Source organism: Panthera tigris, chromosome A2 (genome assembly GCF_018350195.1).
Source record: "Panthera tigris isolate Pti1 chromosome A2, P.tigris_Pti1_mat1.1, whole genome shotgun sequence".
Lineage (NCBI taxonomy): Eukaryota > Metazoa > Chordata > Mammalia > Carnivora > Felidae > Panthera > Panthera tigris.
The window spans coordinates 26,293,675-26,321,594 of record NC_056661.1 but is presented as its reverse complement, the minus strand read 5'-3'; the positions used below and the strand labels follow the sequence as shown (position 1 = coordinate 26,321,594).

General features: G+C 42.1%; 1 protein-coding gene across 4 annotated transcripts; it reads right to left on the bottom strand.

Annotated features, from left to right (window-relative positions):
* Positions 1 to 58: 58 nt before the first annotated feature.
* KCTD6 (potassium channel tetramerization domain containing 6) lies at positions 59 to 27,680 on the bottom strand. Of its 4 annotated transcripts, none has more exons than XM_042979285.1 (7): positions 27,524 to 27,680; positions 21,613 to 21,785; positions 16,372 to 16,515; positions 13,306 to 13,469; positions 10,659 to 10,856; positions 2,783 to 2,852; positions 59 to 1,514 (listed from the first exon to the last, which is right to left on the bottom strand). In XM_042979285.1, the coding sequence occupies exons 6-7, from the start codon at positions 2,807 to 2,809 to the stop codon at positions 828 to 830; spliced, it is 714 nt and encodes a 237-aa protein (XP_042835219.1). In that variant the 5' UTR covers positions 2,810 to 2,852; positions 10,659 to 10,856; positions 13,306 to 13,469; positions 16,372 to 16,515; positions 21,613 to 21,785; positions 27,524 to 27,680; the 3' UTR covers positions 59 to 827. The 4 variants fall into 4 exon arrangements, with proteins under 4 accessions (XP_042835219.1, XP_042835220.1, XP_042835222.1 ...); XM_042979286.1 differs by having other exon boundaries at positions 21,710 to 21,785; XM_042979288.1 differs by lacking the exons at positions 21,613 to 21,785; positions 27,524 to 27,680 and adding an exon at positions 17,513 to 17,557.
* Positions 27,681 to 27,920: the final 240 nt, after the last annotated feature.

The window sequence follows — 27,920 nt, the reverse complement described above, 5'->3', positions numbered from 1 at the left end:
TACACTGGGACATAAACCAAATAATGTGTACTTTACACAAGGAATATAATATTCCCCCCTTAAGTAACAATAATCAACAAATACAAACCAGTTTTCATATTTCATTTTTTATTAGGTTTTTTTTTTTTTTTTTTTTCCTGGTATAGACAGTACACTTGGGAATTATACTGCACCAGGCATAGAATTAAGAGTTCTACCACAGGGACATTTTGTATTCAGAATCCAATATAAATATTTCTAGTCAGACATTTCCATGGCTACAGATATTTGGTTGCTTGATTTATATGCATAGAAAGAAACAGTTGTCATAACTGTAAAAAGCAGTACTTAACAAGTACTTTTAAATGATTGGAACAGTTTTCCTTTAATATTACAATACTGCTTATTGGTTTGGAAACTAGGTCACCCTACATGATGTTTTGATTTTTCTCAAAGGCATCATGAGTACTCTGTTTATTCTTTCATGCCTGCATTTTTAGCCTTCTAGTTAAGTTAGGGACCATTTAATCAGAAATCATTGTAGCACTGTAATAAAAAAAAAAAGCTCTGTTAAGAGTAGATTATATACCATAATGATTTTCATACTTCTTTTTATAAAAAAGGTATCTGGAGGCTCTGAACAGGCACATGCATACTCAAGGTAAAGGGAACAAAACGTAGAGGAGTCTGCTAAAGCACAAAACTTCCTTCTGGTCCTCAATGCCTTCAAATAAATACAAATATTTAAAAAAAATTCCCACACTGTGATTAAAAAAAAAAAAAAAAAAAATCAGTCTCTTCCATGTCCTGGAGAGTCAGTTTCCAGGAACTTCTCCCAGGCTTAGAGATCAGTCATCGGTCTTCCGGGCCAGCCGACAGAAAGTCCAGTTGTGCTCCACTGTGTTCTCATTGGCCCGCTCACTCATGTGATGCACTCGGGTGTTGCGGATCGTGAAACCTTGTTTTGTGATGTATTCCATCAGATGGACCCGGAGAGAAACTTCCTGGTGATAATCACAGGGTCCAAAAGTAAAGGAAACCTGGCAATCTCTGGTGTCCATCATGTGCTTATTCCACTTCGTAAAATAGTTTGAGATACCTTCTAGTAAGGAATGGACCTTGGTGGTGATGGTTAATTGAGTTATGATGACAGCTACTGGATTGGAGTACTTAGAAAGCTTCCGAGTACTAGATAACTCCACAACTTCTTCAAAAGTATCCATAGGATACAAAGGCTTAGGGTCATTGAGACACTGAATCAGGGGCTCAATCTGATAAAAATCTGCTTCTTTCCGAAGCAGATCAAATTCCTTAAAATCCAGGGGTAAGGTCAACTCTGAAGTTCTTAAGAAATTGAGGACATATCGGAAAAGAGGTCCGTCTCGGTCAATGAAGTAATTGCCTTGAGGGTCCCGAGCTGTGGGGAAGTCCCCCCCAAACATAGCTCCAAGCATAGAATCCGGGTAACGCGTCAATGTAGTGAGAGACGTTGTATACAAGTGTCCACCTACATTTAACGTGACTGGGTCAGTCATCTGAAATTTTTAAAAAAATGATCAGTCATCTGAAATTTCTTAAATCTTAACTTTGACAAATTAAGAAAATTAATGGTAACAAGCAAAGCAAAAGATTCCTTCAGGCTATAATGTACTTACCAATCCTATAAGGCAAAACAGCTTTACTGTTAATGATAAACCTACCCAGATAAAGGGATCTAACATTTTTTTTCAGTAGGAAAAGGCTAAATCTAATTCATTAGCCTTACCCTAAAAATGGACGGTAATGAAGCCTTACCCTAAAAATGACTTCCAAAGCCATTTAATTTTAGGCCCAGTATCTACAGAGAAGTTTTTAGGTCAAACCAGACTATGGGAAGAGAAAGGCCAAACTGAAATATACTCATTTTTTTCTGATTAAAAAAAAAAGAGACTTTCTTTATTTTAACTCAATTTAACACATAATAAAAATGATTTGACAATATAAAGATACCTACTTTAAATATTTACTTTGTTTTTCCCACTCAAAAAAGAAGAAATTGTAACATTTATTTTAAAAATAAAAATTTGTGCAGTCCTAATCTTTATAATTTAGCCATGGAAAGAACAGTGCCAAATACTAAATTAGAATACAGTTTAGTCAACACAATCTCATATATTCAAAGGCAGCTTTCAAATTTTATAACCTGATAGCATATTCACTTTTGCACATTAACGTTGCAATCTGACCTTTACCAGCTTTTCTAAATAATACATACCTTCCATTTTAGAAATTATATTTAAGAAAAAAATAAAATAAAAATAAAGACAGAGAGACTTCAGGTACCAGGCAAGTGAAATATTTCTTACCAAAGGAAAACAAAAATTGGAAGACATGCACATCAAGAAAGTACAGATAGGAGAAGTGGCACATTCTCCACCTTTAACTTCCCTAACACAAGAAAATATCCTCTACACCATTACCTACTTGACTATTTTAATAGTCACTACTCTACAAAGGAAGAGTTTTAAGAACAACACACTTTAAAGACCAAAAGGTCCTTAAACTAAGCTCATGATGATGAGCTTTCTCAAGTGATTATAAAAAGTGACCTGGAGAGTTCATACTGACTTTGCCTACATAAAAACACCAAACTAAACAAAAACACCCCCAAAATAATCTAAACTAATTAAGGGGGGAGGGGGGGTTGCACTAATTTACAATTTTCATTCTTATAAGATGTGTTATACCTAAGAATACAGACGAAGGAAAAGATACACAAAAATTATTTGCCAGCCTTCAAAATGCATCTGCAAAAGCCTCTCACCATATAGCCCCAGTCTCCATTATCCATCTGCTCCAGCGCTGCGTCTCAGGGAGCCCAGGTTCCAGGGAAACTTGGGGAAGAGAAAAAGACATATGATAGAGCATTTAACCATGAAAACAGCGAAGGATTTTTCCACCCAACAGAGCAGGCCAACCACCAGAGAACTATTCATCTTTGCTCAACCAAAACCAGCTATAGGGCAAAGATCTGGAGAAGAAAGCATTCCTTTGGAACTTCTACTCATACCTAAGAGATTGACCATCTTTAGAGAAAAAAATTATCCTATGCTTAGGGAAGGAGGAAGAGCCTAGTTAGTAAACCAGTCATTCAAATTCTACCTATGCTCTCTGAAAATTCAATTTTTAGAATTTCTACAGGAGAATATTACGATTAACTCTACAGCCTTATTCTGGTGCAAACCTATAATGATCCTTATCGAAAAGCTGGTTTAAGAGAAAGGGAGAAAGAGAAAATTCTTTTTCATCCATTAGGCAAACTATACAAACTATCCAGCTATACAAAGTAAACATCTTAGTAAAAGTATTAAAAGTCATGAACCTCCAAGACTTCAAGTGACACCAGTATCACTTTCCAAGAGAAATATATCAGAATGGTATTTCTTTTACAACATTAAAAAAATTAATTATACTTTTAATAATGATATATTTCATTCGGTACAATAATAAAACAAACAGAAGCCAATGTAAATGCCAAATCATTAGAGCACAATTTGGGACAAAAAGAACCTCACAAATCTGGTTGCGAGTTACTCAGCCGGCACTTACGGAGAGGCAGCCTGAAGACATTGATAAACACCCAGACACTAATGATGCCTGTTTGAATTTATTTTTATCTACAATTCAAAAGCACTTAAACACTTTCCCAGCTATGGAATTGGTTCAGTCAGTCCCCTCTCACACACATCATTCTCCAAATCAACCAGCAAAACAAACTGCAGAGCAAATTTCAAAAGCTCTGGCAAGACACAGTCAGAAACACGAACTTATCGGTTATTTATCCAGGAAAAGCACTGGCTTTTTAATATGGTCTTTGAACAGATTCACTTTTCCCACTTTTAGAGAAATCTGGCACACTATTCCCAGAACAGGCCCTGGCTGCAGAAGATCACAAAGGCTCTTTCTCAAAAAGGTCACTCAGGCATGTAGAGAACATTTGCATAGCACAGCATGGGCTGAAATCAGAGCCTGAAGCATCTATTTTTCCACCTTGCACATTCTTCAAAGAAAACAAGCTAAAATGTGGACCAGACAACGTGCAGTCAGGTTTTATTCTCCATACTCAGCAGTTGGATATAGATAGGCCTCCACATGCTACAGGGTGAGAAATGGAACAAATGTCAAATTCAGGGCTGTTGTGACAACTTTTCATTCCTCTGACTTGCTTCATAGCACTTGAAGTAAATAGAAACAAGAAAACAGGCTTTACCAATTTACATTATGTGCATCCGATTCAGTACATGATACAGTGGACAGAGCAATAACTGATTTTTTTTTTAATGTTTATTTATTTTGAGAGAGAGAGAGAAAGAGTCGGCGGGGGGGGGGGGGGGGGGGCGGCAGGCAGGAGTAGTAAGTTAGGGGTAGAGAGAATCCCAAGCAGGCTCTGCACTATGCAACCCAGAGCCCAATCGGGGCTTGATCTCAGGAACCATGATATCATGACTTGAGCCAGACACTCAACTGACTAAGCCATCCAGGCCCTCCAGTAATGAAGTGATTTAAAAGGCCAGTCATCCAAAAGTTCTGATAACAGGCTCATCTCTGGCATCTTCCCATCACCCAGAGTATTTATTCCTGACAGCCTCAAAAATAGATGAGTCAGAGCACCTGGGTGGCTCAGCTGGTTAAGCATACAACTCAGGTCACGATCTCATAGTTTGTGGGTTTGAGCCCCACATAAGGCTCTGCACTGCACTGACAGCACAGAGCCTGCTTGGGATATTCTCTCTCTCTCTCTCTCTCTCTCTCTCTCTCTCTCTCTCTCTCTCTCTCTCTCTCCCCCCCCCCCCTCCTCTACTGTTGCTCTCTCTCGAAATAAATAAACATTTTAAAAAATAATTCAGTCAACTGAGACATTTATTATAGGTTCCCTGCGGGGCGGGGGGGAGGGGGAGTGTGCAATGCGGATACACAGAAATAGGGAAGATACAATCCTTGCCTTCATGGAGCTTTCTATCTGTGAAGAAAGGCAACATGCAACAACTGTACAGAATTCAGAAGTGCTACATAATGGATGGACTAGCAGAGGCCTTTGGGAAGAAAGAGCAAGAACACTTCCAAATGGGAGGACTTCAGGAAGAGCTCACTCAGTAGAACTCTGCAGGAATATTTGGACAACCTTAGAGAAGGGATTCCAATGTGAAGAAACAATTTAAATAAAAAGAGGTAGAACTTTTTCTCCCACAACATTCTTGATACAATTAAGTAGTGCATGAATTACTGTACCTATTTTAGAGATGCAAAATAGAGAAACAGATTAAATGACTTTCTCAAGTTTCCACAGTTGGAAAGTAACTAAAAACTTAGATTTTCTGTCTCCTAGTCTAGATCTTTCTATCAATCGCCTCTTTGGGTGGAATTTGAAAGAACTGAATCCAAGAAACAAAAAGCTGAAAGGATTAATTTTAGACACCCTCACAGGTAGATTTTATTTACAAATTTAATAGGAACTGAGTCTAAGTGAGCAGTCACAATGGGTTTGTAAAAATTCCCCTGAGGAAAAATAACAAGAACCTACTCACTATCATGACTGAAGACTGGTGTCCTCTGTCTTAAGTGAAGTAAAGAACTTTAAACCAGGAATATCCGAATGGTTAAATGAGAAATGGGAGACCAAAGACAAAGGAAAAAATCAGATATCATCAACGTTACAACTGTTGTGCAAGGTCTGTCCACTACTAACCCTTTCCCCTTTTTACCGCTAAACCAAAACAAGGTAACTCTTTAGCAATCATAAAAAGAAAATTAGATGATGCCTTTGAATCTGTTCCACAGCAAAAGCCAAGGTTCTGTTCCAATACAAAGAAGTAATGAAACCTCAAGCCTAATTATTCAAGAAAGCAATTATGGGAACCTATATAAGCCCATGTTTCTTAAAAAGCACCCAAAAGTCTCCCTACATTTGTGTATAAGATGCAGATACATCAAAATAAAATGAAGTTATTATTAGTCACTTCCAAAAACAATGACTAAACTGTCCAAAAAAATCACACTGTTCACTAAAGAGCTCTAAGGGAAAAAAAAATAGTATTGATAAAGTTTAAATTTTATCCCTACTCCTTACTTCTAAACATTCTCTGTGGAGATGCTTAGATACAGCAAGAAACAAACCAAAACAAGCAGTTAGATTCCTGGTCACCCAATAGCTGCACAATCAGCCTCTAAATCGATGACTATTAGGAACATCTCAGATATAGTACACATGAATGAAATAAAACATAATCCGAAAGAATTTCTGGAATAGCGGCAATTCCTTCTACTAAATCATTTTTTCAGAGCTGCTAACTATTAGAAAATGATTCATTTGCTTTTCATCTTCTCCCCCTTCTGGCACAATCTCCAGTGGAGGGCTTAATGAGAAGTTAAATGACCACAAGACAGGCAGCAGAAGGAAGATCTTAAAATGGGCATCAAATGGGCCTGTTTTACTTGATGAAGACAAAGAAAAATCTAATATTCCAGAATACTTGCCAGGAATGGAGATTATGAGGGTAACAATGAAAAAAATTTTCCTTTAAAGTGACTCTCCTTACTAAAGATCATTTTAAACAACAATGAATGCAACCAAGCCCAAACAATTGTAAAGTTCAAAAAAAGGTTTCTGACCCTTAAAAATCAGTCCCACCTGAAAATATCTGACCGTAGGTGCAAACAAAATTCTTTTTTTTTTTTTTTTAAGATTATCCTCAGGGACTTTTTTTTTTTTTTAAGTTTATTTATTTATTTTGAGAGAGAGAGAGTGAGTGGGAGAGGGGGAAGCAGTACTGGAAATTCACCCACATTTAAGCTTCAAAGGTTAATCATGACTAATGTGTAAATTCTGAAGGTGTAATGCTAGCAGATAATTAAACTACGGAAAATACATACTGAAGAATTTTTAAAGGCCTTAAAAGAAATTGCTAAGAATTTTCTAAAGTTGCAAATCTGAAAAATGCACAATTCAACAAGTTAATAACTTAAAGAATAACCTAAGAACTCCTGAAAGCCATTCTCCTCCTCACTGCAGAATTCCAATCAAGCTTTTGGTCATGATGAACTAAATTTACATAAACATTCTGAGTTTATCATTTCTGCTACAGACTACAACTAAGAATTCTCCCAAGCAAAAGTCCTACTCCTATATTACAACTTACACATCAGAACACACACCTCCAAACTTGAATAAATAATAAAAACCTATAACTACTGCCTACCCAAAGTTCCCAGGTAGCCCTTATAAAATGCCTTTCTACTGAAATCTCTGTGTCTGGCATTCAGAAAAGACCCAATAAATTCCATCTACACATACCTTCAAAATTACCTTTGTACGGAATTCCTCTGTTCTTGAAACATGGGTGTTTGAAAGTGAAATACTTTTTATAGTAACTAGTTCAGCAACATCTAAAGGAGTCTTTGGGTTGATGTTCACATACAGGCTGACACAAGTAGCCAGGCACACAAGGAGAATGTGATTATGGTGTTAGGTTATCCTTAACCATACCAACACAGAAATAGATGGTTTTTTCCTAAAACGAATTGTTTCTTCTCTCTCCTCTCTCCATGCAGTCTACAGGAAAGGCGCTCTACGTTGAAAACATGACCTTAAAGCTAAAGAGCTATCACAAATAGTCACAAAATCAGAAGACACCTCTTACCCTCAGTTTCTACAAAATAAAATGGGATAATACCGCCTTCCACAAAACAGTTTTACCACCAAGTCGTAACACAAAGGCAACAACCGACCTGCAGGGTAACAGATCAGGACTAGGGGTTCTGAAGTCACACGCAGGCCAGTGCAGAGGAAAGAGAACTGCTCCCCAGAGAGGATATGTATCCCACTTCTGCTCCATTACTAATTATAAGACCCCGAATAAATCCCTCTTTAAACCCAGCTGCTTCTTTGCAGAAAAGGAGAAAATAAGCAAGAGCATGAATAGAACACCATTTGTAAACTGGCAAGTATTAAACAAATGTGAAAATACTAGTGGCAGTAGCATAAACAAGATTTCTGTGGTAAATTGAGAAACTTGAGTGTGTGAACACAAGTAATTTAGAGCCCTGGTGTGGAAACAAGGCAAACATGGAAGAGAAGGCCTCTTAATCTGCTTCCCACCTCCCCGGGTCCTCCTTTCTCCGGAGCTCCAGAAGACAAAATTACAGGTAGAGGAGCGTCTGGCTTTTATAGAGACCACCAGACATCCGAGCTGTTGATCACAGAAGGAACTTCTCTAAAGCATGACTCAGGATTATCTCCAAGGTAGAGCCAAAACCAAATAAATATGTGCATTCCGTTTTAAACAGACTCTCAATATCAAAATTCAAGACACACTGAGGGATCTGTAGAAGGATTCACCCTAGGGTTCCTTTATTTAGTAATGCTATGGGTAAAGTATGACTTGTGAAAATTTCAATCACACAAATCTTAGATATGGCAGTCCTCCCCACTCAATCCTTAATATCTATGGCATTACGTAAAATGAACTATTAGTATGGGCTGGTAGTTCCCAACCAGAGAGCAAGTTGTCTCAAACTACCAACCTTGCAGATAAAAAGATTTTCCTTTTCCTCGTTACATATTTGTTCCTGTGAAAACATCAATCTTGGGCTCGGGCCTGTGCTAAATGCTGTCCCCTAGCTTCTTTCCTATTCTGTGATCACACTTGAGCATTTGTGACAGTAAATAAATAAATAAATAAATAAATAAATAAATAAATAAGCAAGCCAAGGGGAAACGGGAGGAGATAGTCGGGCTACCCCAACATTCCTGGCCAAGCCAGGTCACCCCGGGTCTGTTTGCCGCTCAAACCTCTTCGACCACAAAGTCCTAAAATTGGATTTATCAACTTGTTCTAGAACAGCTATACTTGAACAGAAACATGATAACTTCAGCAGAATATCCAAAGAGGATCTCTGTTTCGTTTCTCCCGTCCCACCCTTAGACACAACCTCCACCACCGTCAGCCCAGCAGGTGCTTCAGGGGCTCCCCATTACCAGAGTCATTTATCACCTCTGACATCAAGCATTAAAAATACCAAGACACACAAATCTGAGCATAAAGAACTCAGCTGCAGAGTGGGTCTTTGGGGGCGGAAAACCCCCCTAAGGCAGGGCTCAGAAGCCCTGTCATAGCCTTTAAATTAGGGCAAACGGTGGCCAATAAGCGCCACCACCCCCTCCCCCCAAAAACCAATCATTTTCACGCAAAACTCGAGGTGTCCCCGTCCGGGCCGTGCTTCGCTGCTGCCCCACAGGCAAAGTCCCCCCACCCCAACCCGGTGTGGGACACAAAATGCTCGGGGCCCTGGCGGGGGGGGCGCGCCCCGAGGTCGCGAACGCAGGTCCGCTGAAGCCGCACGTCCCCGCGGGGCGGGCCCGGGAATCTGCGCCCAGCCCGGCCGCTCGGCCGCGGGTAGCCCGCCGCGGGCTCGTGCCAGCCCCGGAGCGCGCCGGCCCGGCTCCCCGCCACCGCCCGGATTCTCCTCAACCCCACTCCCCCGGCCGCTCCGCGCCGGCTTCTCCTGGTGCCTGGCCCTCCCGAGCCCCGGGCCCCCAAGCTCTGGGCCCGCCCCCACTCACTGCGCGGCAGCGGCGGTGGCGGCCGGGCCGGGAGACGCCGGCGGCCGGAGAGCGGGAGCCTGAGGACAAGCGAGCCTGCGCCCGGCGGCGGAGGCGGCGGCGGCGGCGGCGGCGGCGGCGGCAGCGGCGGCGGCGGTGGCAGAGCGGACGACTGAGCCCGCGCCCGGAGTTGCGGCTCCTGCCGCCCGGCGCGGGCGGCGCCTTCCCAGCAGAGCCGCGGCGCCACGAGCGCGGGCGCCCCCTACCGGCGGCGCGGGCGGGAGGTCAGAGGACCAAGAGGCCGGAGGAACTCAGCCCGGGCCGCGCGGTCAGGCTGGCTCCGCCGCAGTCCCGAGAACCCGCCCCGAAGCCTCAGTCCCGCCCCCGAGGCTCCGCCTCTGAAACCCTGGGCCCCGCCCAGAACCCGCCTCTTCGTCCCGCCTCCGCCCGCAGTTTGGAATCAGCCCAGCCCCCGGCGGTTTTCACTGTGTCCTCCGACCTAGGATCCCTACAGCTGTTTCTCTTGTTTCACGAACGTGTATGGGGCCCGGACCGTGTACAGCGGCCACCAAGACAGAAGGGGGTCCTAATGAGAGGAGAAAACAGACAAGACCCAAGGAAACAGCCAGTAGACAAAAAAATGACAAGCTGTGAGTCTAAGTGTTGAGAGGTATAGGATTAGAGGAATGGCAGAATAAGGAAGGGGGTCTCTGCCTCAGACTCCGTAGTGGCTGGACGCTGGGCCTGAGGCCAGAGCACCTTCTGGCCTTGCCGTCCATGGAGGTGGGGTGGGGAGGGAGAAACCACCTGATGATAAGTTCACCCTACCGGCCTGCTGGGCAGAGTGGAGAAGGGCAGCCAGGCCCCAAGGGTCGACATGGGCAGTCAGGCGAGGAGAAGGACAGAGCTGACTTTAGCAAAGAAAATGACCGGTGCAAAGGCTCTGAGGCGCGAAGGAGCTGGCCCTAAGTGAGCCTGGCACCCATATTGTCCTCAGTTCACCACTAAGGAAGTCAAGGCTTCTGAGGGTAGGGAATTGCCTAAAGGCTCAGAGCTAATTGATAGACTCCTTCCAAATCCCATTCTCTTCCTGCGTAATTACCAGAGATCTCTGTCTCCTGCCAGGCAGGATGTCCCCTGCCAGGTAAATGTTGGTTTTGTCCTTTCCTCTTCTCCAGCGGGATAACCTCTGGCCTTAGAAACGCACCTGCTTTCATGTCTGCATGTGCCTGAGTTGGCTCTAGGGTTTAACTTTTATCAGCATGATCATCACAGTCATATCTCATGATTTCATTTTTCTCTGAAAATTCAAATCGATAGGTTAAATAAATGGCATATGCCTAATCAATATGATTCCGTGCTATATTATATTCAAAAAGACTAGATGAGGATACAGGGAAATGTGTATGAAATAAGGCATGCACAAAATGGTATACGTGGTATAATCCTAATTTTATGTTTAAAAACACAAAGATACATAGACAAAATTTTTGAAGAAAATACATTGATTATAGTTCTCTCCGTGGTAAGATGGGAATGCTAGTAGTTTATTCTTTTTTTATGTTTATTTTTGAGAGAGAGAGAGCATGAGCAGGTAGAAACAGAGAGAGAGGGAGACAGAATCTGAAGCAGGTTTCAGGCTCTGAGCTGTCAGCACAGAGCTCAATGCAGGGCTCAATCCATGAATGCCGAGATCATGATCTGAGCAGAAGTCGGACACTTAACCGACTGAGCCCCTCAGCTGCCCCAGTGGTTTATTACTTCTTAATGTACTTCTGAATTTTCTGTATTTTCTAGAATATACAGACACTGAATTTATAATCAGAAAATACAATGAATTTTATTTTTTTTACAAAAAGAAAGACAATGCCAAAATTAACCAACACTCAGCTCTTTAGGATGCGATGCAGCTAAAAATCCAGAACTGCCCCTGGCTTACTGGTATCCTTAGAGGAATCATTTCCCTTCTTAGGGTTTCTATTTCCTCAACTAAAAACAGAGGAACTAATTGTGTCAGATGTTTTCTCAGAACATTCCTATTTATCTCTTAAAATTTTTATTGCTATTATAAATTACATTTTCAAATATGTATTTTATAATATATTGGTGATTTATTGAAATATGATTCATTTTTATATAATAAGCTTGTATTCAGCAAACTTGAACTCTTTTTTAGTTCTAATAAGTTTATAGCCTCTCTTGAATTTTCTGTTGAATAATCATAGAGTCTGCAAGTAATGACATTTGGTATCTCCCCATCCAGTCTTTATTTCCTGTTCCTTGTATTACTGCACTAAAATCTTCAGTACAATGTTGGATAGCAATGATGACAGTGGGCATTTCTATCTTGTTCTTGACTGTTTCTAATATATTACCCTTCGAAATAGTGATTGTTGTAGATTTTTGATAGATACCTTTTATGAGGGTAAGGAAGCACTATTCTGCTTTATGATGAATGGTTGTTGAATCTTATCTAAGGTGGGACCTTTTCCCCCAAATCTAGTCGTGGATTTTATTATATTAAACTGTCCATACATTCTTGGAATGAACATACCTTTGATGATGTGTGATGATTTTGTGATGATTTTTTCAATATAGCGCTGGATTGCATTTGCTAATATTTTATTTAGGGTTTTTGTTTAGGGTTTTATTTAGGGTTTTTGCATCCATATCTCATATGAATGAGATATGCCTATTAATTTCCTCCCTTATTCTCTCCTTGTCTGGTTTTGTTATCAAAGTTACATGAGTTCATAAAATAAATTAAGGAGTGGGTGCCTATTCACTCTACAGCTCCTATAAGACTGGGATTTTCTGTAGTTTGGATTTTCTATAGGATTCTCCTGTAAACCATCTCGGTTTGGGACTTGGGGGTGGAAAGTGTTTATACTGACACCCCAACCCACAATATTCAATCTGGCCTCACTCTCTCCACCTAAATAGCTCTTGTGGGACCAGCAGGAATCTCTTTGTTGCTGAATCCAAAAGAACCTCCTCAGATCTCCACCCCCCACCCCCTCCCTCAGCACCCCTGTAGTGATGCTGTTGACCACCCCCATCAGGAGACAGCCTCTTCCCACTTCCTGTTCTAGTTTCCCTCCTTTCTCTGCAGATCCTCCTTCTCTCATGAAGATGCTCCTCCTCTTGCTTTATGGCCCCTCTCTGCCCAGGTGTCTTGCTTAGGCCATCCTCTCCTGTCTACCCATCTGTGTAGACTGGCTCAGCCACCTCCAATGATTCCATTATTGTCTCTAAGCCTTGTCTCTAAGCCAAAAGATTCTCAGATCCATATATCCAGCCCAGGCCCCTCTCCTGAACTTGACCTACAGATGCTGCATATTCTATGGCCCCTACTGTGTGCCAGGTACAGTGCTAAGTGTTTTTACTCTCCAGGTCAGTTCTCTGTTGCCACATAATAAATCATCCCCAAACTTAAACATTTCTTTTTCTTTTTAATGTTTATTTATTTATTTTGAGAGAGAGAGAGAGAGAGAACACGAGCAGGGGAGAGGGGAAGAGGAACAGAGACAAAGGGAGAGAGAGAATCCCAAGCAGGCTCTGCACCACCAGCATAGAGCCCAACACAGACCTCAAACCCACGAACTGTGAGATCATGACCTTAGCTGAAATCAAGAGTTGGACACTCAGCTGACCGAGCCACCCAGGCGCCCCAAACCATAAGCATTTCTTATCTCAGAGTTTCTATGGGTCAAGAATTTGGAAGCAGATTAGGTAGATAGCCCTCTTACAATCTAGATGTCAGCTGGAGCTGCAGTCAGCTGGAGGCTTGGCCAGGGCTGGTGAGTCCACTTCCAAGATCACTCAGGTACTTTTTAGCAGGAAGCACTAGTTCCTCCTCACCTGAGCCTCTCCTGACAACATGGCAGCTTGGGGTATCCCCAGCATGAGTGATCTAAGAGAGGAAAGACAGAAGCCACAAAGCCTTTTATAATATAGCCTTGAAAATGACATACATGTAGTCCCTTGGTCTCACAGACCAACTCTAGGACAGTGTGGGAGGGTACCACACAAGGATGTGAGTACCAGGAGGTGGGGATCATTGGGTTCCCCCCCTCCAAGGCTGCTCACCACACTCTCACAACTCTGAGGACAGACTACCCGCATCATCCTGACATACAGATGAGAAAACTAAGGCAAGGAGAGGTAAAGTCATTGATCAAGGCCACACAGCCGAGTGTGAGAGAAGAGATTTGAACACAACTCTGGTTGGTTCCCCCCTGGTTGTCTCCTTCTGCACACCCTTCTCTGATGGCCCACCACCAGTTTTTTCACCTTCTCCTTGTGAAAACCCCAACTCTGTCAATTTGCCACCCCCAAACCTCTCAAGTCCCCAGCTCTGCTAAGCAAGTGGTGCCACCGTCCTCCCATCTGTCCAAACCAGAAGCTTTGAGTCACGCCTGCTCCTCCCACCCACTCACTTCCCAGTGCCGGATAACCCAGCCCTGCCAAGTCTTCCTCCTCAGAGCAGCCTGGATCCACCTCTCCTTCTCTCTTTCTTCATCGCCACCACGATCACGCTGGGCCAAGCCACTGACTTGTCTGCCCTGGACATCTGCAGGAGCCCCCTCCCTCATCACCCTCATCTCTGCCTCCACACTACCCATCCGTCCTCTTCTTTCCAGCATGAGTCACCTTTAAGAACACAAAGCTGGTTATGTCACCCTGCCTGCCTTAAACTCCTTCAGTGGCTCCCATTGCTTTCAGGATCCAGCCCAAATTCCCTCCAGTGTGATCGGGCCCCTGCTCACTTATCCAGTCTCTTCCTCTGCCCCTCTGGTCACATTTGAGTATCCAGGACCCCACTGTGCTTTTTTTTTTGCTTTTTTTTTTTTTTTTTTTTTTTTTTAATTTGGGCCCTCCATTATGCTATTCCCTTAGACCAGAACATTTTTCCCCCAGCCCTCAGCATGCCTGTCTCCTCACCCTTCAGCATATTGTCATCTCCTGAGAGAGGCCTTTTCTGACCTCCTGGCCAAGCTGATTTCCCCCAGCTGTAACTTCCACAGTGCCTGTCCTCTCTCCCCACCTCACTGCCTCTCAGCTGAACCGTGAGCTCCCTGAGAGCAGAAGCTGTGTCCATCTGGCTCAGAAGGGCACCCTGTGAGTACAATGCATGCCTGGTACTTAGCACACACTCAACAACTATGTGCTGGTTTGGTGCATTTCCTCCACACCCTCTCTTCCCCCTTGCACGCCAGCCACTGGACAATGTTCAGTCCCTTCAATGAAGCATGGGGTCCCTCACCTCCAAGTCTTTGCTCATGCCGTTCCCTCTGCAGGAGTGCCCTTCTCTCCTGTCCCTCTATTTATTCAGCTAACTCCTATATGTTCATGAGGAAACTAGGGTTGTCAGATTCAGCAAATGAAAATGCAGGATGCCCAGTTAAATCTGGATCTCAGATAAACAACAAAGAATTGTTTTAGGAAAAGTATGTTGTGAATATTGCATTAAATACAAGTGCCCCAGCAGGAACCAGCACCAGTTCCACCCTCCTCTGGGAGGTCTCCCTGATCTCTACCCCTACCGTCTCAGGTCCGCTCACCCCCCAACAAACTGGGCTCCCAAACCACCCTCCTGTTTGCCCCCACTAAGCATAAAGCTCACTCTGTTTTGAAACTGACTTCGAATGTGACCTCCTTGACAGAGAAGACTGTGTCTCAGTCTTCATCCAAAGTGAGTTTTCTCAGTTTCAGCCCTGCCACAGGAAATGGCTAGTAAGGTTTACTGAGTGGAGAAATGAAAGGGCACAGAGGAGATAAAGGTAAAGAAGATGGGAGGAAAAAAGGAACCAGCAAATGAAACTGAGCCCAAAATGCAGGATGAATCTCTGGGATGATTACCCACAGTGGGGAGTTCCTCTTCTCACCCCTCCTCCACCCCCTGCCTTGTCTCTGTCACTTAGAGCCCCTACTCACCCACCCCCAGCTTTAAAGGGAGCCTTAGGATTGGGGGAGCAGAAATACAAAAATAAACAGTCTGTGTCCCTTTAGGGGTTTTTCCAAAACAGTCTCTTGAACTTTCAAATGGGAGGGCCAGCAAGGTATAGGAAAAGGGGTAGGAGGGAGTGTATACATCAACCTTAAATTGGGAAGAGGCTGTGAGGATCCCCTGGGTAGAGAGTTACCCCCAAAAGTTGAGGGGTTCTGCTCCATTGCTCAGAGAGCTATTGAAGTCCAACCAGACCACCTGGGGGCCAAACCTACACTCAGCCCACCTGTTGCATTCTGTATACCTCCCACACCCCTCCCAAGCTGGGGATGGTCCCTAGGGACCCCCAGAGGTAAGGAACCCTATCACAGCTAATTGCATAGATCATCTGGACCCAAAACATTGCTGAGCTCCTTCCAACTACCCCTCCTAGAGTATTCCGAACACCCGAGGAACTGGCAAATGGAGAAGTCCACTCCTTCTGCCTGTTTTGCTGACAGAATCCAGTCTCGTGTGTGTGTGTGTGTGTGTGTGTGTGTCTCCCTTTCTTGCCCTCAGTCCCCTCTGGTCCTTGTACCACTGGTTTCACTGGGCTGAGGTTCTCTTGAGGCTGCTAAAAGGCATTCCTTAGCCTTTTACTCACTGGCTGGCCAGTTGAGAAATACATTTCTAAACCTTCTCCCCACTCAGCCCCTGGGGACAAGCCCTAGTCCCTCTGAACACTTGCCGCAGCCTCTAGGCCACCCCTTTGGCACAAGTGACCCTTGAAGCCAGTACTTTACAATGCCTCCCCCACTTCCAGCCATGGAGACGCTTTGGTAAGTTTGATGAGAGCATTTTTCCTTTTTATAAGGTTTCTAATTACCTATTATTTCTGATCTTCTCTTTAATCAGCTTCCAGAACTCTGCCAGGAGCTACAGAACCAGGGGAAGGAAACTGGTTCTCACCAGTGTTGAGAGAGAGGCCCTGTGGTCCTTGGATGTCCCCATCCTCTTCACCATTATGACTCTGTAATTAGAGAGAATGGATCTGACATTAGACCAGGAATCAGAAGCTCTGGCTTTTGTCTTTAGTCCCATGAGTGTCTCAATGTGCCACATCTGAGAATTTCATGGGTCTTACGAGTCCAAAGGGAATAAAGCTGCCTGACCATAGCCTGGGCAGCTGGCATGCAGGAGGCAAGAAAACCCCAGATTCTGAGTCCTCATTCTCCCTGACAGCTCAGTGCTCTGAATGCCTGTCAATAACACATTTCAGGCCTTGGTTGTCTTCCCACCTCATTCTTTTTTGTTTTTTTTAGATATTATGATTATTTTATTTTATTTTATTTTTAACTTAAATCCAAGTTAGTTAAGGGGCACCTGGGTGGCTCAGTTGGTTAAGCGTCCAACTTTGGCTCAGGTCATGATCTCACGGTTCATGGGTTCAAGCCCCGCGTTGGGCTCTGTACTGACAGCTCAGAGCCTGGAGCCTGCTTCAGATTCTGTGTCTCTGTGTCTCTCTGCCTCTCCCCCACTCATGCTCTGTCTCTCTGTCTCTGTCTCTCTCTCAAAAATAAACATTAAAAAATAAATAAAATAAAATAAATCCAAGTTAGTTAAGATATAGTGTAATAATTTAGTGATTCATCACTTACATATAACACCCAGTGCTCATCCCAACAAGTGCCCTCCTTAATGTTTATCACCCATTTAGCCCATCTAACACCCCCCACCCCCACCTCATTCCTAATCCAAACCACGTCCTCTGCATGTGTTTATTAGCTTAGCAAGAGCCATATCCACTTGTAAGACACAGCTCTTGCCTCTTCTGCTGTCTCTCCCAAGGCCCTATGGCCTCTCCTTCCTACCATATCCAAGGCCTCTCTTTCCATACATCTTCCTGCCCAGATGCCCACACCCTCCCTCAACCTAGTGAGGGGGCATCCATGCACCTCCCACCCAGCCAAATGCATCACTTTTGTCATGGAGTTTTTCAGGTCTCTGTCTAAATATGGTTGTATTACCTTTAGAGAGCTCTTATGTTTTACACAAAGTGGAAAAAAATAATATTGGTAAAGCTGCCATAGTACGAGATCTGTTAACGTTCCAGGAGCTTCTGAAATAAAAGCGTATGATTAAAAGGCAGGAATGCTATTTTAAACCTATTAAAATGTCCCTCGGGTTTCATGATGAAGGTAGGGGTTCAAACACCTCAATGGCTAACAGTGGATCCATTGTTATCCCAGCAAAAACGAGAGCATCATGTAGAGAAGTAACTATAGTAACCGCGTGAAGAGCCATGATTCGGGCTTCAGAATTCTGTTACACATGTCACTTATTTCCTGTCACTGACGTCAGGTCCCAAGACATAGCAAAGCACACGGGTGGGACTCCAGCTTGCCCTCTGGCTCTGTCACTCACCAGCAATATGGGCTTGGACCCACTCAGGAGCCCCCAGCCTCAGTTTCCTCATCTGTAAATGGTATAAAAAAACTTCTTGGCAGGGTTGTTGTGACAGTGAAATGAGGCAATTAAAGTATGAAAAACTCTGATAATGCAGTGCCTGGCATGAAGTTGGCACACAATAAACTGGTAGCTCCTATTATAATAACTAATTGCTACACTGCTGATTTGAAAAGATAAATATAGAATTGAAACACTGGCAGGCAGCAGGACTGGGCTGAGAGAGGGGACATTTTGAGACTGATGATTTGATTGTTCCACCAAGGCCTCTTCAAACATCCATTTGTTTTGGTTGCAAGTTGAATATTGTCCACATTGATAATTGCTATGAATAATTAAGAAACAATGAATTCCGCTGACATTCTTATAGCACTGGTGTGATTAGCTAAATATATCTTTTCATAACCCTTTCTGAACTAAGACACATAAAACCTAAACCCTTCACATCATAAACCTAAGTTGGCAGGATGATGTCATTACAAAAAATAATAAGAAAGTAGCAACTTTTTATTGGGAAGTTACGGTACGCCCCCCGCCCCCCCCCCCCCATCTTAGCTGATTTTTTCTTCTCTCTCTCTCTCTCTCTTTTAGTAAATCCTGTTACTGGGATATAATGTTCATGTAGGAATGTGCACAAAGCATAAATGAATGTCTTGATGAATTTTCACAAAGTGAACATACTCTTGTAACTAATACCCAGATCAAGAAACGAAACATCACCTGGACTCCAGGAGCCTCCTCAGGCCCCCTTCTGGTTGATCATTTCTTTTCTTTTTCTCTTTCTCTTTCTTCTTGGGGATATAATTTATAAACCATAGGATGTATTCATTTGAAACACACAGCTTGATGAATTTGTCTAAATTCATACAGATGTGCAACCATCACCACCGTCATCTTAGAATTCTTCCATCACTCTGAAAACTTCCCTGGTTCCTGTTCAAGGTCAGTCCCCACTTCCATCCCTAGCCCCAGGCAACCACTGATCTGCTTTCTGTCTCTAGAGTTTTGCCCTTCCTAAATGTTCATATAAGTAGAAGCATACAATAGTAAATATGCCATCACAGTTTTTTTGTGTGTTATTACTGGTTTTTCATCCTAAAATATAGATGTAAATATGACAAAATTAGTGTTTCTTAAGTGTGCCCCATGAAATAACTTTAGGTGGCACATAGACAACTATTTGATATCTTAATTATGTATTTTTTCTAAGATATATGAAAACACCTAACACATCAAGCCACTGATGTCACAGATACTATTCCTTAGGTCTAGAACAGAGTTAAAAACTAATCAATTTAAGGAACCATACTAGTAAGAACACAGATATTAAATAGAAAACACAAAAATTGTAAAGGTATATGCAGATGATTAAAGCCAATAAAATTGTGACCTAGACTAAGACAAATCGTGGGCTCCTGGGTGGCTCAATCAGTTAAGCATCTGACTTCAGCTCAGGTCATGATCTCACAGTTGGTGGGTTTGAGCCCTGCATGGGGCTCTGTGCTGTCAGCTCAGAGCCTGAAGCCTTCTTTGGATTCTGTCTCCCTTTCTCTCTGCCCCTCCCCCACTCGTGCTCTGTGTCTCTTTCTCTCTCTCTCAAAAACAAACATTAAAAAAATAATAATAATGATAGGGGCGTCTGATGGGGCATCCCACTCTTAGTTTTGGCTCAGGTCATGATCCCAGGATCATAGGATCAAGCCCCATGTTGGGCTCTACGCTAAGCATAGAACTCACTTAGGATTCTCTCTCTCTTTGCCTCTGTCCCTCTCCCCTGCTTACACTCTCTAAAATAAATAATGATAATAATAATAATAATAATAATAAATAATAAATAAAGGAATGGCATCCTTTAAGAGTTTTCAGAAGGACCTTAAGTATAACTTTAAATTGATAGAATACTCTGATGTGGTTGATATAATTAACAGAGATAGGAAGTAGACATTGAATGCCTACTATTTCATAGACTTATATTATTGCTCTCATTTTATGGACATTTTGTGGAGACTCAGAGAGGCATGAAAACCAGGTCAGGTCACACAAACGGCAAGTGTCTGAGCCAGGATTTAAAAGCCAGGTCAGACATGCCAAAACCCTACAGGGCATCCTATCCTCAGTGAGTTTGGATGGGAGCTGGGAAGTCAAAGGAAGAGTTGAAGAAGTCTCAGTAGGCAAACAAAAATTTAAGCAGAACTAGAAGGGGTTTTTTCTCTTTTCTTTTCTGTTTTTTTATTAGTAAACTCTACCCCTAACATGGGGCTTGAACTCACCACCCCAAGATCAAGAGTCACATGCTTTATACCAACCAAGCCAGCCAGATGCCTGCCCCAGAAGGGTTTTTCTTATTTTTTTAGATACGACAATGCTGCCAGTGACCTCTCAATTTTTTTTGCCACATCTGAACCAAACACAAAAGTATTTGAAAATGCAAATGCTTATGAGATATACAATTCAAGCAAGTATTTATTGAGCTACAATAACTGCTGGGTACTGTTTTATAGTCCCACTGAGAGAAGGGCTGGACTATGGTACAAACTGCATGAAAATAGATTTTTCTAATGCTACACTAGCGTCACAGGTCTGACATTTTCTTTTAAAGCATCTAAGATGGGGCACCTGGCTGGCTCAGTTGGTTATGCATCTGACTTCTGCTCAGGGCATAATCGCATGGTTCGTGAGTTTGAGCCCCACATAGGGCTGTCTGCTGTCTGCTGTCTGCTGTCTGCATGAAGCCGGCTATGGATCCTCTGTCTCCCCCTCTCTCTCTGCCCTCCCCTGTTTGCTCTCTCTCTCCCTCTCTCTCAAAAATAGACATTAAAAATAACCCCATCTAATATGCACTGCTTATAAATAAGGATTTGGATTCTAGTGTCAAAAGACTGAAATTCAAATGCCAGCTCTCCTATAACTTGCTGTGTGACCTTGAACAAGTTTCCTATCTCATTGAGCCTCAGTTTTCTGATCTGTCAAATGGAAATAATAATAGTACTTCGTTCAAAAGGCAAGTATGCTGATTAAATCAGATGGTGCTGGGTTCAGAACTTACTCAGTTGAGGTTACAGAATATTAACTTTTTATCATTTTACTAATCCTTTTGAAAAACTATCTATATTTTGTACAACCCCATGTACAAACACAGAGCTGGAACAAAGGGAGAGCTGGCTGCCAGCCTGGATTATGCAGGAGGGTGTTAAACCACACTGTTGGTTCTTCCTATATTTTCCTTTCTCCCTTCCTCCTATTCAAGAAAGGAACGGATTCTAGGAATACTGACTGAACCTGAAAGCCTGTGGAAGGTAGTACAGCCAGCCACTGGGACAACCTCAGAACGATTCCCGGAGACTGATAATGTCAAGAAAGGAGCAGAGGACCCTGCCAAAGGGACCACGTGGGCAGGGCCAACAGATCCCTCCGTCAACCATGTGACTGATGACTCAGAGCCAGAGTCATCCCTCTCCCTTATCTTGGCCTTCCTTAAACCCTCAGCGCAGTGTGATGCTCAGTATGGTTGTATTGCTGAGAAGTGGGGAATATACGCCTAGAAAAGACTGCAGATAGAGGTTTTATACCAGCTAAGGAGGGGGAAGGCATGCATTGAATGGAGTTCTAGGAAAGAAAGCCTTATTTCTTTTCCACCCAAGTTGTAGACTGAGATTCATACCCGCTATGGCAAGAAGAATTCAGAGTTGCTTGTTCCCAGGAGGTTGGGGTAGATACAAGGTCCACAGATTCCAGCAAGGAATAGAAAGAAGGCAAACCTGTCATCGCCACTATAGGCCCGTCATCTGTTGGAAAGCAGGCTGATGGCAAATGTCCAGAGGCCTTTGGTCTGAGCTTGAGGACAAACAAGGAAGCAAAGGAGAGGAGGAACAAATAAATGCACCTGGCAGAAAAACGGCACCATTCACACAGCCTTTCACACCCAGCTCTGATTAAATCCAGAAATTTGGGTTTGCAGCTACGGTTTAGCAATTAAAACTGTTATGTTGCGACACCTTTATGGTTTAAAGTGGTGAAGGCATAAGGCCTGTGAATTTGTGGATTTGATTACCACAGCCTTCTGTGCAAACAGGTGACTCACTCTGCCCGCCCCTCCAGAGAGGGAAGAAGCCAGCTCAGGTTTCACTATTAGCCCCCCGCCCAAGCCCTGCTGTGAATGTCAGTTCTCTCCCAGAAGCAAATTGAACCACCAAATCTCTTTAAATCAGGGCTGACAGCCTAAACCTGAGTTTACGAAGCTTTAGGCCACAGAGGCAGCCCTTCGCTCTAGGGCTGCACCGTGTGAGGTGAGTGCCTCTGACTCTACAGGAACCAGAGCCTAGATTTCACTGTTTTCATTGCCTTGACATTTACATTCAGAGAGCCTGGGGAAATGGATCTTTGAGACAGAACATTAACCTTTGCTATAGGAAGTCTTGGCTGTCTTAAGCCTCTAACAAAAAATGGTACTCCTTATCTCCATCCTAGCCTCGAGTCTACTGGAAAGGTCACAACATGAGGGGAGCTCTAACAGCAGGAAATCTCAGGAAATCTTAGCGCTTACAGGACGGTAGTGACCATCTTAAGTTCACTCTGGCACTTTATGCATGAGTAAACTCAAGCTGAGGAGAGGTTACAGAACTTTTGCAAAGTCACATTACTGGATGGTCATTGAACTGTGGCTGGAATTCATGTTACCTGACTATTCATTCACTATAATGAACATCTATTGGTTACTATATTTGACCCTTGAACAATGCAGCGGTTGGGGGTGCTGACTCCTGCACAGTTGAGTATAACTTTTGCCTCTCCCTAAATTTAACTACAATAGCCTACTGTTGACAGAAGCATTACTGGTAACATAAAGTAAATCAACACATTATAAATATATAATACATATTTTATAATATATTTATATATATAACTGTATTCTTATAATAAAGTAAGCTACAGAAAAGAAAATGTTAAGAAAATTATAAAAGAAGTTACATTTACAGCATTGTACCACATTTATAAAAAAAAATCCGTGTATAAGCAACACGGAACCTGTGCATGTAGTTCATACTCATGTTGTTCAAGGGTCAACTGTATTTGGAGACCGCTGTGGTTGTGTGGGTCACAGTGGGGAACAGGGCCTCAACTTTCCCTATAAGTCAGAGAGGCCCCAAATCCCTCTTTCCACTTCCTGGAAGCAGGGATATAACCTAAGCTCAGCCAACAGGACACTCTCATCCAGCACATCATAATGTTCAACCTGCCTGTGGCCACCATGTTGGTTCTGCCCTAGGAACAGACTGAGCAGAGCCATGTGTTTTATTGATAAACTTACCTGGTGACCAGTTCACTCATTTACCAATTTGCATTATGCAGTTTACCTAAAATTCAAGGCTCTTTGGACTATTTTTGCATTCAATTGGCTGCCATGTTTTTGGAGGTTTTTTTGGCCACATTATTTGGCATTTTTACAGATTTAAAAATGAAAATTTCCTCTAAGTGTTTCTTTTTCCTCTGCTAAATTTTGTGTGTGTGTGTGAGCTCTACACCCAATGTGGGGCTTGAACTCACGACCCCAAGATTGAGTCACATGCTCTACCAGCTGAGCCAGCCAGGCACTCCATAAAGTTTGTATTTCTGATTAAGTATTTATGAAATGGGCCACCTTTTATAAACAATAAAAGTGTTCTTTATTGTTGTTGGAGTCTTTTAATAGTGTATGAACCTTCCAAACACACTGTAAGGGACTTTTTTACAAGTTTGTATAAAGACTCTTCCTTCATGTTAACTAACTTGAATTTAAAAAAAAAAAAAAAAAAAAAAAAGACTCTTCCTTCAAAGTTGTGTGCTCAGCAAGAGACCCTTATTGAATCTGATATTCCAGGTATTAAATTCAGAATAATCCTAAGTTTTAAGCACAAAATGGAGTCCCTTGATCAGCAATTGATTTGACGTTAGCAAGGGCATGAGACAAGCACAGCTCCTACAATTAAAGGTGATTAATGTCTGACTACAATGAATACAAATATACTAGAGCAAATGTGTAATACTGGGTTCATATTCCATTCAAGTCCATTAAATACTTATTTAATACATAAATAAGTGTTAAGTTTGGCTATGATAATAAAACAACTAACATTTCTCAGAGGCCAACAACAGGCCAAAAGCCAGGCTGAACACTGTAGTTTTTCTTTCTTTCTTTTTTTTTTTTTTTTTACTGTCCACAGTATTTATTAGTTGTTTATTAATCAAGAGAAACTATTCCATAACCCAGTATTCATGTTTCATAGTTCAGGAACACAGGTCAGTAACAAACTTCCATGGAACTCAACCCAAAGAAATTCTTTACATTCCAAAAATCACCTTGCACTCTGAAAGATACCAGCCTTCTTCATCTCCTCAAAATCTTTTGTGGAATCATAATTTCTGTAGAAGTCTGCATATGCCCTCTTTCTTGGTTCGGCCATAGCAAACATATAGAAAGCTGCAACCCCCAGGGATACAGTGAATGTTCTAACAATATGAAATCGCAGACACTTGGCCAGAAGGCCTCACCTCTGAGGTTTAATCAAAGCACTAGAAGTCATGGTAGTGACATCCAACATCCTTCCTAACTGATACCTGAACACTGTACTTGTATTTGCTCTTTTAGTTATGATCCTTGAGGTCAGGGCTTCCCTTTGTTAACTGTATCCTCACCCAGCCCATAGCAGACACTCTGTGACTATCTGCAGATAACACAATGGCCCTGTTAGCTGGTACCGTTTTTATCCCCTCAAATGTAAAGTGAGGAAATTCAGGCTCAGGAGTTGTTACTTGTCCAAGGACATCAGGAAGGGCAGCATGACCCTGGAGCCTGCGCTCCTAACACAGAGGAATGTGACCTCACCTGTGTATTCTAACAACTAAAGCTTAAAGGGTGGGGTGAGGGTAGACAGACTATTCAATAGAGTTTTAATGATGTTTAGTGCTGGGGAACCGGGGATAGGTTGTATAGATACAGAGGTCTCTGGCAGGGTATGGTTCTGAAATGATTCTCTAAGGTCTCTACATGACTATTATTGGGGGTAGAATGTTCCAGAATAAGCCTAAGCTTCATGGGGAGCCTTGGGGCAGAATATAAGCAAGGGTCAGAGATCCGGGGAAAACCCAGGTGGCCTGTGCAAAGTGTTGTAGCTTTCCAACAAAAGCTTAGCTTGATGGTAAGGGAAGACTCATTTTGAAAACCTGACACAATAAACATAGGACTATGGCCCAGCAGAGATTACTTTTGACCTGTATTTTTCTCTTCACTTAATATATATAAAATTTATTTTTTCTAGAAACTAAAAGTATCTTCGATTCTCATGTGCCTTTGGCCTAGTGCCATGTGCTAACAGTAGTCAATAACATTTTGTATAAAAAGAAAACTGTGTTTGGGAATGTAAAATGGTACAGCACTCTGGAAAATAATTTGGCAGTTTCTAGAAAACTAAGCATACACTTATCCTACAACCCAGCAGTTGCAGTCCTGGGCATTTATCCCAGAGGAGTGAAAACTTATGTTCACACAAAAACCTGTACATGATTGTTCACAGTAGCTTTATTTGTAATAACCCCCAACTGGAAACAGTCAAAATGTCCTACAACAGGTGAATGATTAAACAAAACCGTGGTACACTCATACTACATGGAATAATATTAAACTATAAAAAGAACAAACCACTGATACAGGAAGCAACTTGGATGGATCTCAAGGGCATTGTGCTAAGTGGAAAAAAACCCCACAATCTCCTGCTATGTGATTCTATTTATATAAAGTTCTCAAAATGACATTTTAGAAATGGAAACCTAACTAGTAGTTACCAGGGGTAGGGAAGGGTAGGTACTAACAAGGTAGCACCAGGGAGATCTCTGCGGTGACAGAACAGTTCTGGTGGTTAGTCAATACTACCTAGGTGATAAAATAGCAGACATGCACATTGTAGTGATATTAATTTCCTGGTTTTGATATTGTATTATGTTCCCTGAGCCATAACCATTGGGGGAAACTAGACGAAGGGTACAAGGACCTCTCTGTACTATCTTTGCAACTTTCTGGGGATATATAATTATTTCAAAATAGAAAGTTCAAAAAAAGAAAAGAAAATTGTGGTTGAAACATCACCTGATTTCTCAAATTTCCCTTTAACACCACTCTGAAGAAATTTTAGTCAAGTGGAAAGATGGATATGCCTCTCATATACAAAAGTCTTCTTTACTCCTTTTGTATCTTCATAATATTCCATTTCATGTCTGTGCCACATATTTTTTTCATCTAAAACCTGAATATTTATTTCCATTTTTTGCTATTGTCAATAGTCATTATAAATATTATTATAAATAGTTACCACAAATCATCTTATACATAAATCATTTCACCCATTTCTTTTATGACTATGTTTGCAGCTCAAATTCTTTGAAGTAGCAAAGCTGGTTTTCCTAACAACTATGCTGTATTGCTATATTTAGTCTGTATTTTAAGAAAAATATAAATTTTCCAAAGAGACTCATTTCTGAAAACAGATATTTATGTACACATTCTTAATGGCAAAAGTTTTTAGTCTACTTCAAGTTGCTGTACATATTCAACATTAATAATAAAACATTTCTATCTGACTAACTTAAGCTAGTCATTTATCCATTGGTGTCGACTTAAATACGTTTTTAAAGCTATACACCCACTATTACAATACAGCTCGTTTTTACACAGATCCGGAGAAAATGTGAAATCTTGTCTACCTAAATATAACAACTACACATAGAATAAGACTGGTGTTATTAATTCAGAGACATCTTCCAACCCCAGCGTTATAAACAGGTTCTAACGTATTAAATAAAATGGCTTTCCTTTAGCCAAAAACCATTTTTTAATGTAGTCCCATAATCAGCAGCAAAACGTTTGGGATGCTATGCAGTGCCTGGAAAGGGGCGTTGTATCCATCCTTCAAAAGTTCATGGTACAGCGTGTGGGTGAAGGTTTCTGGGCAACCTTTCACTCTTTCAGTCTTTCCTGCTGCGAAGCCAAAATGTGGGCTCTTAGTCTAAGTTTTGCAACCCACAGAAAATGTGGCTAAGGCCAGAGAACAGACGTATTTATACTTCTGGAGGCCCCACTTTTCATGAGTCACGTGGCCGCCCTGACACTGTGGCTTCCGCGCCTTCTGCCGCTTGCTGCCGCCAGTCAAGTGGAGCGGGCGCCCTCTAGGGCTGAACCGCGGGAATAAAATAGCTACCAACACCTGGGAAAGGGACTGGGCGAATTCACCTGGAAGGCTTTTCCACAACAGCTACCCTTGTAAAGCTTCCAGAAACTAAATTCTATAAATGCGGTACCGGAAATAACCCGATGGACCGATGTGTGTGCCTGTGCGTGCGTGCATGCGTACACACCCATAAAATCCCCTTTAAAACCCATAAAAGAGGAGCAGGGCATTAATAACAGTGCACACCTTCCAGAAGGGGAACGTAACAAGGCAGACAGGTATGTGGGACACTCACTTTCCCTCCCCACAAACTTCTGAAAAACTTTCAAACATACAGAGAAGTTGAAATACCGCAATGAATTTCCACATACTCACCACACTCAAGATTCCACAGCTGTTGTCATTTGCCATATTTGCTTTATCTATATATTATTTTGCCTGGATTATATAATTGGAGACCCACATAAAAAATTGTCTATGTGGACAATCCCACGGAACCTACAAAAAAAAACTTCTACAAATAAAAAATGTGTTTAGCAAGGTTGCAGACATAATGTCAACACCTGAAAATCCATTGTATTTCAATATACTAGCAGTAAATGATTGGAAACTGAAAATTATTAAAATAGCATTTAGTAGCTTAAAAAGGATAGAAACACTAAGACATAACTCTAATAAAAGACGTGCAAGATGTGAATGCCGAAACATACAAAAGGCCAATGAAGAAAAGAAGATGGATGTAAACAGAGAGACATCCTGTGAATGTGGTTGG